At 38.2% G+C, this 14785-nt stretch overlaps 1 protein-coding gene across 3 annotated transcripts in view; it reads right to left on the bottom strand.

Moving 5' to 3' along the window:
* LOC112046622 (PAS domain-containing protein cky-1-like) overlaps positions 1-14785 on the bottom strand; it is a 189075-nt gene that overhangs the window by 69884 nt on the left and 104406 nt on the right. For all 3 annotated transcript variants that reach the window (XM_052888478.1, XM_052888477.1, XM_052888479.1), the window contains one exon: positions 9187-9360. In XM_052888478.1, coding sequence (XP_052744438.1) covers positions 9187-9360 — 174 coding nt within the window. The remainder of the gene's footprint in view (positions 1-9186; positions 9361-14785) is intronic.

Here is a 14785-nt window from a genome sequence, read left to right as displayed (position 1 = left end):
TAATATACAAGTCTTTGTAGTGTAACTGTTCAGAATGTCAACCATTGTTTTTATTATCTGTTCCCAATTAGTAAACGCAATGTTTATTGCGAAACTGATTCTGAAATTAAAGTCCATTTGTCAGGCGTATCGGACCATTATTCAAGCGAGATTTATATTTTACAAATAGGTGTTAGGTTAGGTTGCTTTCAAACTTGGGTTTCGTTAGTTCTTTTTCTTTGCATATTTTATACTCGGTTTTATTATTTTCTTCTTGCGTCTTTCGATCCGCGGATTCCATTTGTGATTTTTATACTATTTAAGAGGTTTCGTTTATTTTATTAATGAGTTTTTAAGTTTCGCATATTGTAATAATTTAGCAGAATTAATTTTTCAAGGTCCTAGGTTCAATTCAATTAGTAAGATAATGAATTTTTCTCTCTTCCAAGAAATTCTTCTTCTTCTTCTTCCTTAGCCAATACGTATTGAAGTATCGTGGTGAGTCTAAGCTCTATATCTCCAAAATGGATGCCTTGCCTCGTAGTGGACCGTTAAAATAGGATGATCAAGATATGATATTGGTTTATTAGCTCCTTAAGTCTCACCATAAATCAAAGATTCCGATTGAAAACGGACCAGGAATAAGTCAATAATAAATAAATTGCAGAGACATCTTTGGTATAAACTAGAACAGTTATACATTACAATGATAGAAATATTACATATCCCAAGGGACTGTAGCCTCTAATGAACGCCATATCAGACGAGCGAGAACTGATAAAACACCATTAATAAGCTCGGACATTTCTCTAGCGGACTCATTCCTATATACTGATTGATATCGATTATGAAATAGAGTATAAAGTGGCCATTATTCAATATCTATTTATCATAATGCATTAATCAGTTGCATTCATTTCTAGAGGATAAATAATAAAAACATTCATAACTGTTTCATTTATTATGTTGAATTAATTGGACGATTTATTTGTACAGCTTGATTTTGATTCGAAAAGTTTACCTACTGGGTCGTTTCTAATTGTGAATAATTCTAAAGATATTTGTAGATATTGCATGCAATTAGATAAATGACGTTTAGATAAGAAATTATTAGGGTTGTATACAATATGCGCCCACGTGGCTCTACTCTTTTGTGGTGGGTTAAAATGATCTAATAGAGGTCCATTGATCTTAATTCACCTAGTACGGTTAGAATACGATCATTATTAAGTTTGAACGTATTGAAGTATTTTGTTAACCTGTATAACTGTATCATCATGACTGCTTCATTGGTCCTGTCGTTAGCTGGTTACGGACAATGAGGTCCAGGGTTCGATTACCGGGTCAGAAAAACTAAACGTTATTGGGATTTTCCTTACAAGAAAGATCTTAATAATAGCCTGGAGTCGGGAAGTTAACGGTGTCGGTACACCCCGTGCCTCGAAGAACACGTAAAACCATCAGTCCTGATCTTTCGCCGATTTTGTCAGCCTGCTGTCCCTTCGGACTATGAGAGCGAGGGAAAAGAGAATGCACTTGCGCGCATACTTATACTATACTTCAAGGTCCGAGTCTCAGAGGAGACGCCCTTAGAGAGTCCTTCCGCTCACATCTTCTTCTGCCTTCGGGCCCCATCAGGCTGCGCAGTAAGGAGCCTGCGGCACTTAAACAATCTCATGGTGGGCTTTTTTGTGTCATCATCATCATCATCATCATTACCAGCCGTTGGATGTCCATTGCTGCCTCTTTCATGGACTACCGGCAACCCGCTTAATGTCTTCATTCCACGTAGTGGGGGGCCGAGCAACATTGCGCTTTCCGGTGCAAGGTCGCCATTCCGATTCGGCGATTCACCTCTTTTTCGAAATTTGAAAGAGAGGGAAGTCTTCGCCATATTTATTCCTGACGTAGATCTGCATAGTTGTTTTTCCGGTCTGAAGGACTCGTTATGAGTATACATTGGACAGGATATTGGTTGAGCTGCTTACTCTAGTAAAAAAGTCTGAGCATGCCACTAGGTGGCACAAAATAACGAAAATCTGACCATCAATCTCGAACACTACAAACTAAAAGTAGGTACAAGGCAGAACCTTTTTATTTATTTACACAATCAAAAGTCGAATGCTTTCATCTCTAAGTGCCTTTCAAAACATGAATAATTTCTTCAGTACTAATTGATAGTGAGGTAAGAAAATTAAAAGCTACATTTCGAATATTAATTAATACATTAAAACTGATACCGCAAGAAATCGAAACAGGTCGAACGGTCGTGAACCAAAAGTCTGCTATAACCAGACTTACTTCATTTTAGGAATGCTGTTTGTTTACTCATGCACCTACCATAAATAGAAAGAAAGAAGAATTATTTGTTTCAAAAATTGTGCCACACCATAACACTATTGTAGTGCCTGATACCCAGATCACTTAGGCAAGTCTAAAACCAAAAGTAGTCAAAGCATTTCAACACCATTGAATCATATTTGGCACAATCTTGAAAAAGATGCAGCTCAATGTGCTGTGTGTACCAAACAAACATTGGAAATAGGTACAGGAATTTTCAGCTGTTTATCTTGAACCAGGTGATAGCACAAAAATGTAATTATGGTAGCCAATTTATGGAGTTTGGACCATTTTTAGGGTTCCGAACGTGAGTAGTACAAAAACGAAACCCTTATTTAATATAATTTCCTGGGCATAATAATAATGAGAAATGATGTCCCGAGTCGTATGTTATTAGCAGTTATTACGAGTACTGGGTTAAATTTGTTATGAGAGTGATAAAGCCAAAGTCAAGTCAGTCAGTCAGTTTTGTGCGGTAACTTTTTGTGGATCATAAATTGTTTAGGAATATATTGGGCAGGGAATGTGAGTGTTAATGCATTCTAAAAGGTACCTTTAAACCTACACCCAGGGTTACAATTCCTGGGACCTGCGCAAGATGTTTCCTGTACCACAGAATGATGGTAGAATCCCTTCGCTTCTACCCGTCGCGCCATATATGACCTGATAAACTTTCAGCTTTCATACAATGAGGAATATCTGGCTGCTACCCGTCGCGCCATATATGACCTGATAAACTTTCAGCCTTCATACAATGAGGAATATCTAGTTGCTACCCGTCGCGCCATATATGTCCTGATAAACTTTCAGCCTTCATACAATAAGGAATATCTGGCTATAGCAGGCTCTCGGTCTATCGTATCAAAGATCGTATGTCGGGTGTCTACGCATCATTCAAATTATTGTAACGTCACTCAAAACGGTTTCGGTAAATGAAATTGATGAGAACATAATTAACGAGTTTACTTTCAAATCTTTTAAGTTAGTTAATATTAAAATCACCGGTAAGTAACTTGTTCGGGTTATTTATTATATTCTGAGGTTCCGTAGCTTTTATGTTGAATAAAAAGTGGATATGACCTCTACCTCTGATTCCGGAGGGTGTGGGTTCAAATCCGGTCTGGGGTATGCACCTCCATGTTGTGTGCATTATAAGAAATTAAATACCACGTGTCTCAAACGGTGAAGGAAAAATCCTGAGGAAACCTGCATACCAGAGAATTTTCTCATCTGCGTGTGTTAAATCTATCAATCCGTATTGTGCCAGCGTAGTGGACTAAGGTCTAACCCCTCTCATTCTGAGAGGAGACTCGAGCTCAGCAGTGAGCCGAATATGGGTTGATAACGACTAATTAGGAAAAATTACTGAGCCGTGATAGCCCAGTAGGTGTGACCTCTGCCTTTGATTCGGAAGGCGTAGGTACGAATGCGGTCCGGTGCATGTATCTCCAACAGTTTTGTAAATTTTAAGAAATTAAATATTTAAACAATTCAATAGTCAAACAATGAAGGAAAACCATAGTGAGAAAATCTGCATAGCTGAGAATTTTCGTAAATATCTGGCATTGCATGATGGACTATATTTTAGCCTAACCCCTCTAACTGTGAAAGGAGACATTTATCAGCACTGGTTTTTAGATGTGTCATAAATGTGTTTGCAACATTTTGGGGTTGAAAGTGGTTAGAACAATCGGAGATTTTCAAAAGTACAAAGAGTGAAGAAAAGCTAATGAGCATAACAAAAGTCTAAGTCACATGAAAATCGGTGAAATCGTCAAAAAGTCCGAGTTAATTTTTCCAGCAAATATAAAGAAACTATGGAAATAGCCTCTATAGCCTCAATAGCTTTACGGTAAGAGCAGTCGGACTCATCACCGAAGGGTGGTGGTTCGGTCCCCGCCTATCTATTGTCTATGTCTAAGATCTATTTTCTTACCCACTCTTAACACAGTCTTTCCCGACTATTTGGAGGGGAATGGGAATATCGGTCAAATTTAAAAAAAAAGTAATAATTATGGCAAATATTCTTTTTGTAAAAAAAAAGAAATTAGAATATTATTTTAGCTATTTTCCTAAGCCATTCATGACTCTCTGGGGCTCTCCAAATTTGTTAATGTTTATTGGATTGGATTAATGTATTGGATATATTAAAATATACCAATATACCAGCATGAACATAAACGAAATAGAGTAGCCAAAAAAAAATACATGGACCTCTAAAAGCAGATGTATATTAAAAAGGTCAGACTGACGGACAAATTGATAGCTATCAATATGGTGCTGTTATTACTTGTAATTGAATAGCCACGGTAGAAAGTGACTGTGCGAAGTATGACCAGTTTTGTGTAATTACTTCTGGGGGTCATAAACTTGTAATAAGTTAGAGCGGACCACATTAATTTCTAGTTCACAGTTAATTTACACACGGTTAAAACATTTGCTGTACATTTATTAATAGGTAGGAATTTCTTATGTAATTGTATCTTACTAGCTTGACGCCCCGCGGTTTTATTAGCGTAGTTCCAATTTACTTAAGAATACGGGAATAAAATATAACAATAAGTGACGTGACAGGTAGCAGCAATAGTGATTGTACTATTATTTTGTGGTAGAGGAAACACCTCGAGCAAGTCACAGGACTTGTGACCTTGGGAGTTCATTTAAAGGATTCTTTCAGAATGCAACAACACTCACCTTGCCTGCCTGACATGTTCTCCATACCTATACTAAACAATTTATTATCAATAATTAATAACTACAACAAAACATTATTGCACAAAATCACTAACGCGACTGGCAGCGTGACGGTGTCTACGCTGCCTAACAAACAACTGAGCTCAAGTCACCAAATACCTTCTTATTTATACTAATACTGATACCTCCCTCCATAATAACATAAATAATGAATATTATTACCACCAGTATTGTATCGCACTCAAATTCACTAACGAAATTGACTGTCGTTTTTTGAGGGGGACGAGGTAAAGTCACACAATTTTCGCCCAAATTTGCCGCCCGTAAAATCTACCCTAGACTCCAGCGTACTTAGGCTGCTGGTAAATCCTCCACCGGTTGTATTTGTATACATCATAATTATAATGTCTTCGAAAGAAGTTCACATGCATTGAAACAAAGCTGCACTCACGCCTACGCTCTAAAGTGGTATTCAGATACGGAGTGGAGGAGAAATAACAAAACATTCTCAGTTTCAAGTTTATTGTCACCAATTAATATCGCACGTGCTACTCTGCTGAGCAGCGCAGCCTTGACGTATGGTATATATTTTTTAATTTTTGGAGTTTATTGGAGTTTACTCCTTAAGAATCGATTTTTTATATATACCCCTCGGTACGTTTTTTGTGCGCAACCTATTCTGCGCACCTTTCACCGTACGTAGCCGCCATAGCGTGCACATGCCTAGCGCGTCCGCACGCACGTGCACGCTGTTGGCGGGCGCGCACGCAGCGCTGCACCTCGGTTGCGCACCTTTCAGGCGTTGCTATTGAAAAGAGTAAACTCCATTCGTGCGACGGAGCTGACACACTTTTTTATTTTTTTTTACAGCTCTGATAGCTTAGTGGATATGACTGCTTCTAACTTGTAAGGAGTAGTGTAGGTTCGTATCCTGTCCGGGGGATGCACATCCAACTTTTCAGTTATGTGCATTCATCATCATCATATCAGCCGACGGACGTCCACTGGAGGACATAGGCTTTTTGTAGGGACTTCCAAACATCACGATACTGAGCCACCTGCAGCCAGCGAATCCCTGCGTCTCGCTTGATGTCGTCAGTCCACCTGGTGGGGGGTCGTCCAACACTGACGACTTATGTGCATTAAAAGAAATTAAATATCACGTGTCTCAAACGGTGAATGGAAAACATTGCGAATTTTCTTAATTATCTACGTGTGAAAAGTCTGCCAATCCACTATGGGCCATCGTGGTGGATTATTCGCCTAACCCCCAGGAGACTCGTGCTCAACAGTGAGCCAAATACGGGTTGTTAATGATGATATAATAATTTTCAGTAAAAATTCAGCCCGTAGTAAGGAAAATGATGCTACTGACCGTTAATATCACAGTCACAGCAAAGCAAAAAACGCAATTGCGTTTACTTATTATACTTTTCCAAGTATTTTTTTTTAAAAACCAAAGTAAATACTTAATACAGAAACGATTTCTTTAATAATGTTTTTGGAAGAAAAAAAATAATAAAAGAAAAAGCCGTGATAGCCCAGTAGATATGATAGCCTCCGATGCCGGTGAGTGTGGGTTCGAATCCGGTCCGGGGCATGCACCTCCAACTTTTTCAGTTGTGTGCATTTTAAGAAATTAAATATTACGTGTCTCAAACTGTGAAGGAAAAACATTGTGAGAAAACCTGCATACCAGAGAATTTTCTTAATTCTCTGCGTGTATGAAGTCTGCCAATGCGCATTGGGCCAGCGTGGTGGACTATTGGCCTAACCCCACTCATTCTGAGAGGAGACTCGAGCTCAACAGTGAGCCGTATATGGGTTGATAACGACGACGACGAATGATGATAATGATGATTGTACCGGAACGCTGAATCGCTTGGCGGAATGCCTTTGCCGGTGATAACTATCCTCGGCCGTAGCCTCCTATGCGCTTGTAACCATACCATAACATACATCTCCCTTGAGTTATTATTGTTATTAATTATCACACCACATAGATAGAGCAAGATACACATAACATAAAAAGTCGTTTACAAAAATGGGTCGAATATGGGTTGATATTGATTGATTGAAGAAAAAAAATCTAGAAATCCTTAGTTATTGAAATCTGATAAAATGATTGACAAATGTATGATCTTAATATCTGTGAACAATTATAACTTGTCGTGTCTAGTGTCTGAGTTTGTCCGAGTGTCGCATAGTTTTTGTCGAGCGCTAAAATGCCGCACGTCCGTCGGCTAATCACTCCCGTATATCATTGCAAGTGTACTTACTGCGTGTTCTGCAAATTGGTTCAGGTAGACGTTCATTTAGATATGCTGTGGCAACAATAAATTGAATAGGAATGGGGTGCTTTTGATGTGTTGTCGGGAATATAGTAATGTAGACATATAATAAAATATTAGTCTACATTACTATATTCCCGTGGAGGAGAAAATATTATATTAATATTTGTATGTTGTGATAACCTACGGATCCTAGACTTGGTCGCTAACTATAAGCTTTATTAGAAGGCTCAAAGTCACTCAGCGGGCGATGGAGCGAGCTATGCTTGGAGTTTCTCTGCGTGATCGAATCAGAAATGAAGAGATCCGCAGACGAATCAAAGTCACTGACATAGCTCAGAGAGTCGCGAAGCTGAAGTGGCAATGGGCAGGCCACAAAGTTCGCCGATGGACGTTGGGGTCCCAACGTGCTGGAATGGTGACCCCGCACTAGGTTGACCGAGGACAACAAGCGGGTTGCAGGGAGCCGCTGGATGCTGGCTGCTCGAGACCGTTTTGTTTGGAAGTCCATGCAAGAAGCCTGTCCAGCAGTAGACGTCCATCGGTTGATAATGATGATGATGAACAGACTCCGAAACTACTAGAGCGATTTAAAAAAAATCTTCGAAAGCATTTAGCTAAAATTCCTTCCTTTTTTTTTCCTTCTATCCCCGACGACCTCCGACGGACTGTCGAAGATTGTAATGGGACCTTCGTATAATATGTGATAATAATGCCATCAAAATCATTTCTTGTAAAACGTACCAATTCGAGCAAATCAGTTGTTCTACCGTAAAAAGTTGTGAGATCCATGTAATACCAAATCGGTTACTTTATTCAGTCCGTAATTAAGAGACCTTCTGTCTCAGATTATTACGTTATTAGCTAACAACATCTTATAGTGACAATATCAATATCAAAAGTGTTATACTTATATTTCAAGTAAAATAGATTGACTGTACTCTAAATTCAGGCTTCATCCACAACGAAGTTATTGGGCGTAGACAATAGCTTGAATTGCGTCGAGATACAATAAGTATTATAGTACGGCCGTGTCGCCATTTTTAGCTCGACTTGGCGGAGGCACTGCCGTGCCCCCATATGACTCAATGATTGACATGTCAAAGTCCAGACAAAACTACTGACAATACTTTATGTGGGCAGTCGATTTTAACTTTGACAAAAATACCGTTTTTTCGTATATTACCTAACTGTAATTTTTGTTTTTTTTTCCTGATTGTGTAAGTGCCGTAGGCTCCTTATGGGACCTCAGCGGCGTCACCGGGGGGTTTGGGCGAGCGCAGAAGCATCGCCTGATGGGGCCCGACGGCAGAAGAAAGTAGTGGGCGGAACGACTCTCTAAGGACGTCTCCTCTGAGACTCGGGCCTCGACTTAGAGGGCCGTTCGGGAAGGGTGTTTTGGCCTGAGTGTATCAGTCCGGGCGCCCCCGAGATCGTGAGTTAAAAAGCCCACGTCTGGGTGACGTCAGATATCGGGGACCTCGTCTTCGCCGGCGAAGACGCTGTGTAGCTTGTGTTTGTGTTGCCTGGGAAGCATTGTCGTTCGTTATGTCATCGTCAGGATCGTAAAGGACGTTTTTTGGGCGTCTAGATCTATAACTGTAATGGGAAACTTTGTTTATGAGTGTTCTTTGAGTGAAGATTTTCTATGTGGATTGTGTAGCATGTCTGATTTTCATATTCATAATTATTTATTATTTTTTATTTAACTGAATATACTTATTGAAAATTCACTTCTTTAATGTTTAAAGTTAGCGAATAGCTTGTGGTACAACGATAGTCCAACGGGCGGGGATCAAACCCTGAACCTCTCCATTAGAGTCCGGCCCTGTGAAGCTATTGAGGTTTTTCTTATTGTGACATATTGAGGTTTAACATTTACCTTCTGATCACCAAACCGCATCTGCCGCCGCGCGTTCCTCGCGACGTTCATCCGACAAAGGAAGACCCGGTCTTCACCGTCGGTGGGCGCCCGAGAGAGCTCAGACCGGACTGTTTGTTGGTCTTGCTTGTCTATGACGTCGTACACACTGTCGCCGTGGATGAGGAGGTCCTCCTGAGAAAGAGAGAGATAAAGATCAACATACTATTAATAATCCTACTAATATTATAAATGCGAAAGTTTGTATGGATGTTTGGATGTTTGGATATTTGTTACTCCATAACGCCGCTACTGAAGCGATTTAGCTAAAATTTGGAATGGAAATAGGTTTTACTCTGGATTAACACATAGGCTGCGTTTTATCCCGAAAAAGTCCATGGTTTCCCGAGATTTGCGAAAACTGATGATTTTGATGATATAAATGTTTGTTCACGCCTCAACTACAGAATCGAATTAGCTGAAATTTGGTATTGAGATATATTATAGCCAGGATTACCACATAGACTACTTTTATCCCGGAAAAATCCATGGTTCCCGAGGGATTTCTGAAAAACTAAATTCCACGCGGACGAAGTCGCGGGCGTCCGCTAGTCATTATTTATTTGAAAAAAAAAAAAAACAATTACATAACAAAAATAAATCTTGATAACTGCATTAGTATAAACGATGTTGCAGCTACCATGTCCCTTAATGAACTTGAATGCAAATGTTAAATCGCTATTAAGCGATAAGGCCGCCTTTTGTACTTTACTCTCTCATAATAAATATGTTTCTATTGTTCGTACTGATTGCTGGTAGTTACAATAACGTGTAAATAAATAAATACAACACTCTAATTACAACACTAAATAAGAAATAAATATTTGGATTAATTTATTTGTATTCCACAAAATAAGGACCCCAAAGTAAAACAGAAACAGTACCGACGAAGTAGAATGCAAAAGACGACCTTATCGCATCGCTGCCCATTAAATTAGGCTGATAATTATTTATTTTTATTTTTTATTTTATTGATTTATTTGTAATCAATTTAATTATAAAACTCAATAACTCAATTGTAAAAGAGTCTCATACTTAAAAGGTTGGTTCGATCACCGCCCGCTGAATTGATCGGACTGTCTTTCCCCCCCCTAACACAATCTTTCCCGACTTATATTTTCTAAAAAATATGGCAAAATTTTTTATATATTAAATTATGAAAAATTAACCTTCTTCAATGTTGTGCCAAACATGTTACAGTAGTGTTCTGATGCTTAAACTGCTTTTGTTTTTTTAGAATTTAAACTATCGAGGGTGTTATTTATATTAATTGATTATGAAACACGGCTAAAATTCACGTGATAATAGGTCGGAGTATGCCCGACTAGTTTCGAATCCATACGGGGCCCATAATCTGGTTGGGTTGGTTGGGGAGCTGGTTCTTTCAACGCGGCACGATCCAAACAGTGAAGCGGCGGCGCGACGCGCAGCCGCTCGCATCGCGCGCCTGGAGGGGTTGAGTGGTGGGGAGTGGAGTACTAGTCGGGCATACTCCGACCTAATATCACGTGGGTTTTAGCCGTGTTTCATAATCAATTAATACTTTTGGTTTTGCCTAAATGGTCGAGGTATCAGGCACTACAATTGTGTTAAGGTGTTAAGTGTGGCACGATTTTAAAATATTTTTTTTTTTACTTTATTATAAAGTTGTTTTACAATTTTTCTATCGAATATTTCGTTTTGCTAGTACTGGAATGCCACCCTAAAAACAAAGACATAGCAGAGGTGCCGCGTCCACGATTAAAATAATTCGCCTGCGGTCGGCACACTGATGAAAATGTCGAAGCAATCTCGGCGAGTGTACGCCTCTTTAAAATAAACTCCGCACAACTTGCGGCGAAGCGGCGGTTGGGTTTCCGCAATTATTGTTGCGCCGCTCTTTTGTTTTAGATTCCACTTTGAATAAAAACTGCCTCATCTGGTGACAGAAGGGATGGCTCATTTTTTGAGCAAAGGATCAGCTTGGCTGTCCAGCGCAGAAATGCAGGCAGTTCTTGCCACCATTCTACGTAGGCTTGATTTGTATAGTTATTAGGATAACTTAGCTTAAGTTCCTTATTGTATTCTTTCTCAATTAAACAAATAAAAAACTGCGTTGTGAAATACAAAGGAGCCTAGCATGTCACAGAAAAATTCTTTACGTTTCAATGAACCAAAATCATCAAAAATAATTAGTTATTTTTTTCAAATGTGTTTTTTGTTGACTCGTGCATTTTACTCGTATAATGTGGGCCCTACTCGCCCATATCTTGATTGTCAGTCAAACTGAAATTAAACCAGTTTATAAACTTATATTATTATTTATTAAATGACACACTAATTTGTACATTGTAACGATTCATTCATGAAATATGTGCCCAACAATACATGAAAAATGGTCGATTTCCTTTTAGATCCTTTTGTGAAGACCTAATTTATAAGCATATTTTTTTAAATCGAGTTTGTTTGTAGTGACAGAAGTTGCTGTGTTTAATACATCATCATTTACACATTTCATTAACGTAATTTGTATTTTATTGGTTTTTCGGGTAAAACCAACAATCCTGCAATAAATTACGATTTTGTATACTCACAATGTGTTTTTTTCGGTTTCATCAGTAATAAACTACGGGCAATAGGTACCAACCTAATGGCTCTATAATAAACTACTAATTAGTAATAATCTACAGAGTGAACTTTTAGCAATACATCACGATAGCTGTACAATTTATTAAACTTATAACTTTATTTTTACATACGTGATTCTTTCTTCTCTGTGATAATTAAACCTTTCTTTCTTTCTTCTAAAACATTTAGCAGAGCTAAAAATAACTTTGGTAACTTCTACTGCTTGGTAGCTTACAGCTCACATTTTCTAACTTTTTGGTAATTAGTCAGAAATAAACTAAAGTTATTAGAAGAATTATAAACATGTACAAAGCTTCATAAACAGTTTTCCTTACATGACAGGAAACACCATAATACCCTGTTAAATTTCATATCTCAAACCACCAGCGTAGAATATTTTACCAAGGCACCGTTTATAGTGAATTTGTAATGTAAATTGCTGGATTTGCCCTTCAAAATGCCGACGTTCAAGCGGGCGGGGTTAATAAAATCGTTGCGCATTCTCTTTGTTTTCTTAATAGTAAACAAATTTCAATTACCCCAGCCCGGGTTTATTATGTTTAATTAAATCATAGTTCTCATGCAACGCAAGATGTTTTCTGAGTTGCGTTTTGACACGCAGGGTTGGTGATGCACAGATTTTATTATTTAAAAATATTTTATTAAATAAAAAAAAATATATAAAAGTAATAAATTCGCTTTCTTATTTAAAATATTGGATACAATTAAGGTAATTATATAATCACTGAATTTATACAGAGACATTACACGAGGTTTCATATATAAAACACTTAGCGCAAAATGTTATGAAGAGTTATGTAGGTAGGTACCATCGAAACCCTATTACGAAAAAAACAAAGTCATTGACAAATTAAAATTAAAATAATTTATAAAATTGTTTCCGCTTCGTTCTTTCAGTCACACACAAACGTGTCTATTTGTAAGGTTTACCACCACAATCAAAGCCAAAACGTCTTCCAAAAATATAATATATTCTATATCCCATAAAAATAATTTACATATTAAATTTTATATAATTACGTACTAATTTGTGGTAAATAAAATATTTTAAGACAAATATGTCTTATACTTTACAAAAATCAGTATTTTAAATAATATAACCTAATATTACAAATAGGTAAGATTTGATTTTTCGTTTATCTCTCACACATATGCTCCTGAGCTCCTGGACCGATTATAAAAATTCTTTCACCAATGGAAATTATAATTTTATTATAATAATGTAATTTTCATTGGTGAAAGCAATTAACAAAGGCTATATTTAACCCCCAAATTCTTAAGGGTATGTGAACTACACATGTAAAACCACTGGGCGTCTGCTATAAATAATAATTATGTTGAACAAGTGACCCTCGCTATCAGAAAGCTCCACCCACCTGTCGTTTACGCAGCGATAAGATCTAAAGCATACCACCCACGCGTAAACACGGAAAGCATTAATAAATGGGAAGAAAATATGTTAATATTTCAATAACCAGTACAACATTGGGTGATAAGTGACAACCCTGCATGACGTGTTGTCAAAACGCCCCGCCCACCTGCAGCGCGTGCCACTTACTTGTAATGTCGCCCACGTTTATTTAAACTGAAGTGAAAATGGAAACAAACAGGAAGAGAATATCAATTATAATTTAATAGTAGTAGACCTCTGTGTAAGCGACCAAGTATACTCGTTCTATCATCATTATCTACCCATATTCAGGTCACTGCTGAGCTCGAATCTCCTCTCAGAATGAGAGGGCTTAGGCCAATAGTCCAGCACGCTGGTCCAATGCGGATTGGCAGATTTTACACACGTAGAGAATTAGAAAATTCTCTACGTGTGTGAAGTCTCAGGTGCGGTTTCTTCACTATGTTTTTCCTTCACCGTTTGAAAGATATTTAATTTCTTAAAATGTCCACAACTGAGAAGTTAGAGGTGAGGTGCATGTATGTTGAGTATCTTTACATACAATAAAACAAATCAAAGTATATCATAGCCGTACATCATGGATAACTGATATTCTATCAAAAATGTGTTACCTAATCATAAATCCGTTAGGGTGGCGACCCTAGCTGACGTAAGATCACAACGCCCACCTGTCGCGTGCTCTCCGTTAAGACATAATGCGCAAAGCCGCCCGGCCGGCTTCAGGGTATAGCGAATGTGTTCGTACTAAACAAATTGATTCAGCATTCATTTTGTATAGCAAACATTTCAGAGAGAGTATAGTTCAATTATTAATTATACCTGGCACCTCAATATATCCAAGGTGCTATTAACACAAGAGTAGAAAAGGTTTTTGTGGCAGAACAAGCCTGTATAGGTTTGCGGGGAAGTAATCGCTTGCAAGCTATTAGGCCGACTTTTGTAAACGACTTTTTATGTCAAGTGTATCTTGTTCTATCTATGTTGTATGAAAATTAAAAACTCAAGGGAGATGCCACAGTTCTGGTATGGTTACAAGCACATGGGAGGCTACGGATGTGGCTAGATACCGGCAAAGACGTTCCGCCAAGCGATTTAGCAATCCGGTACAACCATCATTAACATCATTATCAACTCATATTCGGCTCACTGCTGAGCTAGAGTCTCCTCTTAGAATGAAAAGCGTTAGGCCAGTAGTCCACCACGCAGGCCCAATGCGAATTGGCAAACTTCACACACGCAGAGAATTATGAAAATTCTCTGGTATTCAGGTTTCCTCACGATGTTTTTCCTTCATCAAATGAGACACGTGATATTTAATTTCTTAAAATGTACACAACTGAAAAGTTAGAGGTGCATGTCCCACACCCTCCGGAATCGGAGGCAAAGGTCATATCTATCTATCACGGCTGTATCCGGTACAATTTCATTTCATCCTCCTTCTAAAAAGTTAGCCCGCTTCCATCTTAGACTGCATCATCACTTACCATCAGGTGATTGTAGTCAAGGGCTAACTTTTAAAGT

This window comes from Bicyclus anynana, chromosome 22, assembly GCF_947172395.1.
Source record: "Bicyclus anynana chromosome 22, ilBicAnyn1.1, whole genome shotgun sequence".
Taxonomy (NCBI): domain Eukaryota; kingdom Metazoa; phylum Arthropoda; class Insecta; order Lepidoptera; family Nymphalidae; genus Bicyclus; species Bicyclus anynana.
The sequence above is the reverse complement of the archived record's forward strand: the minus strand, read 5'-3'. Positions and strand labels throughout refer to the sequence as shown.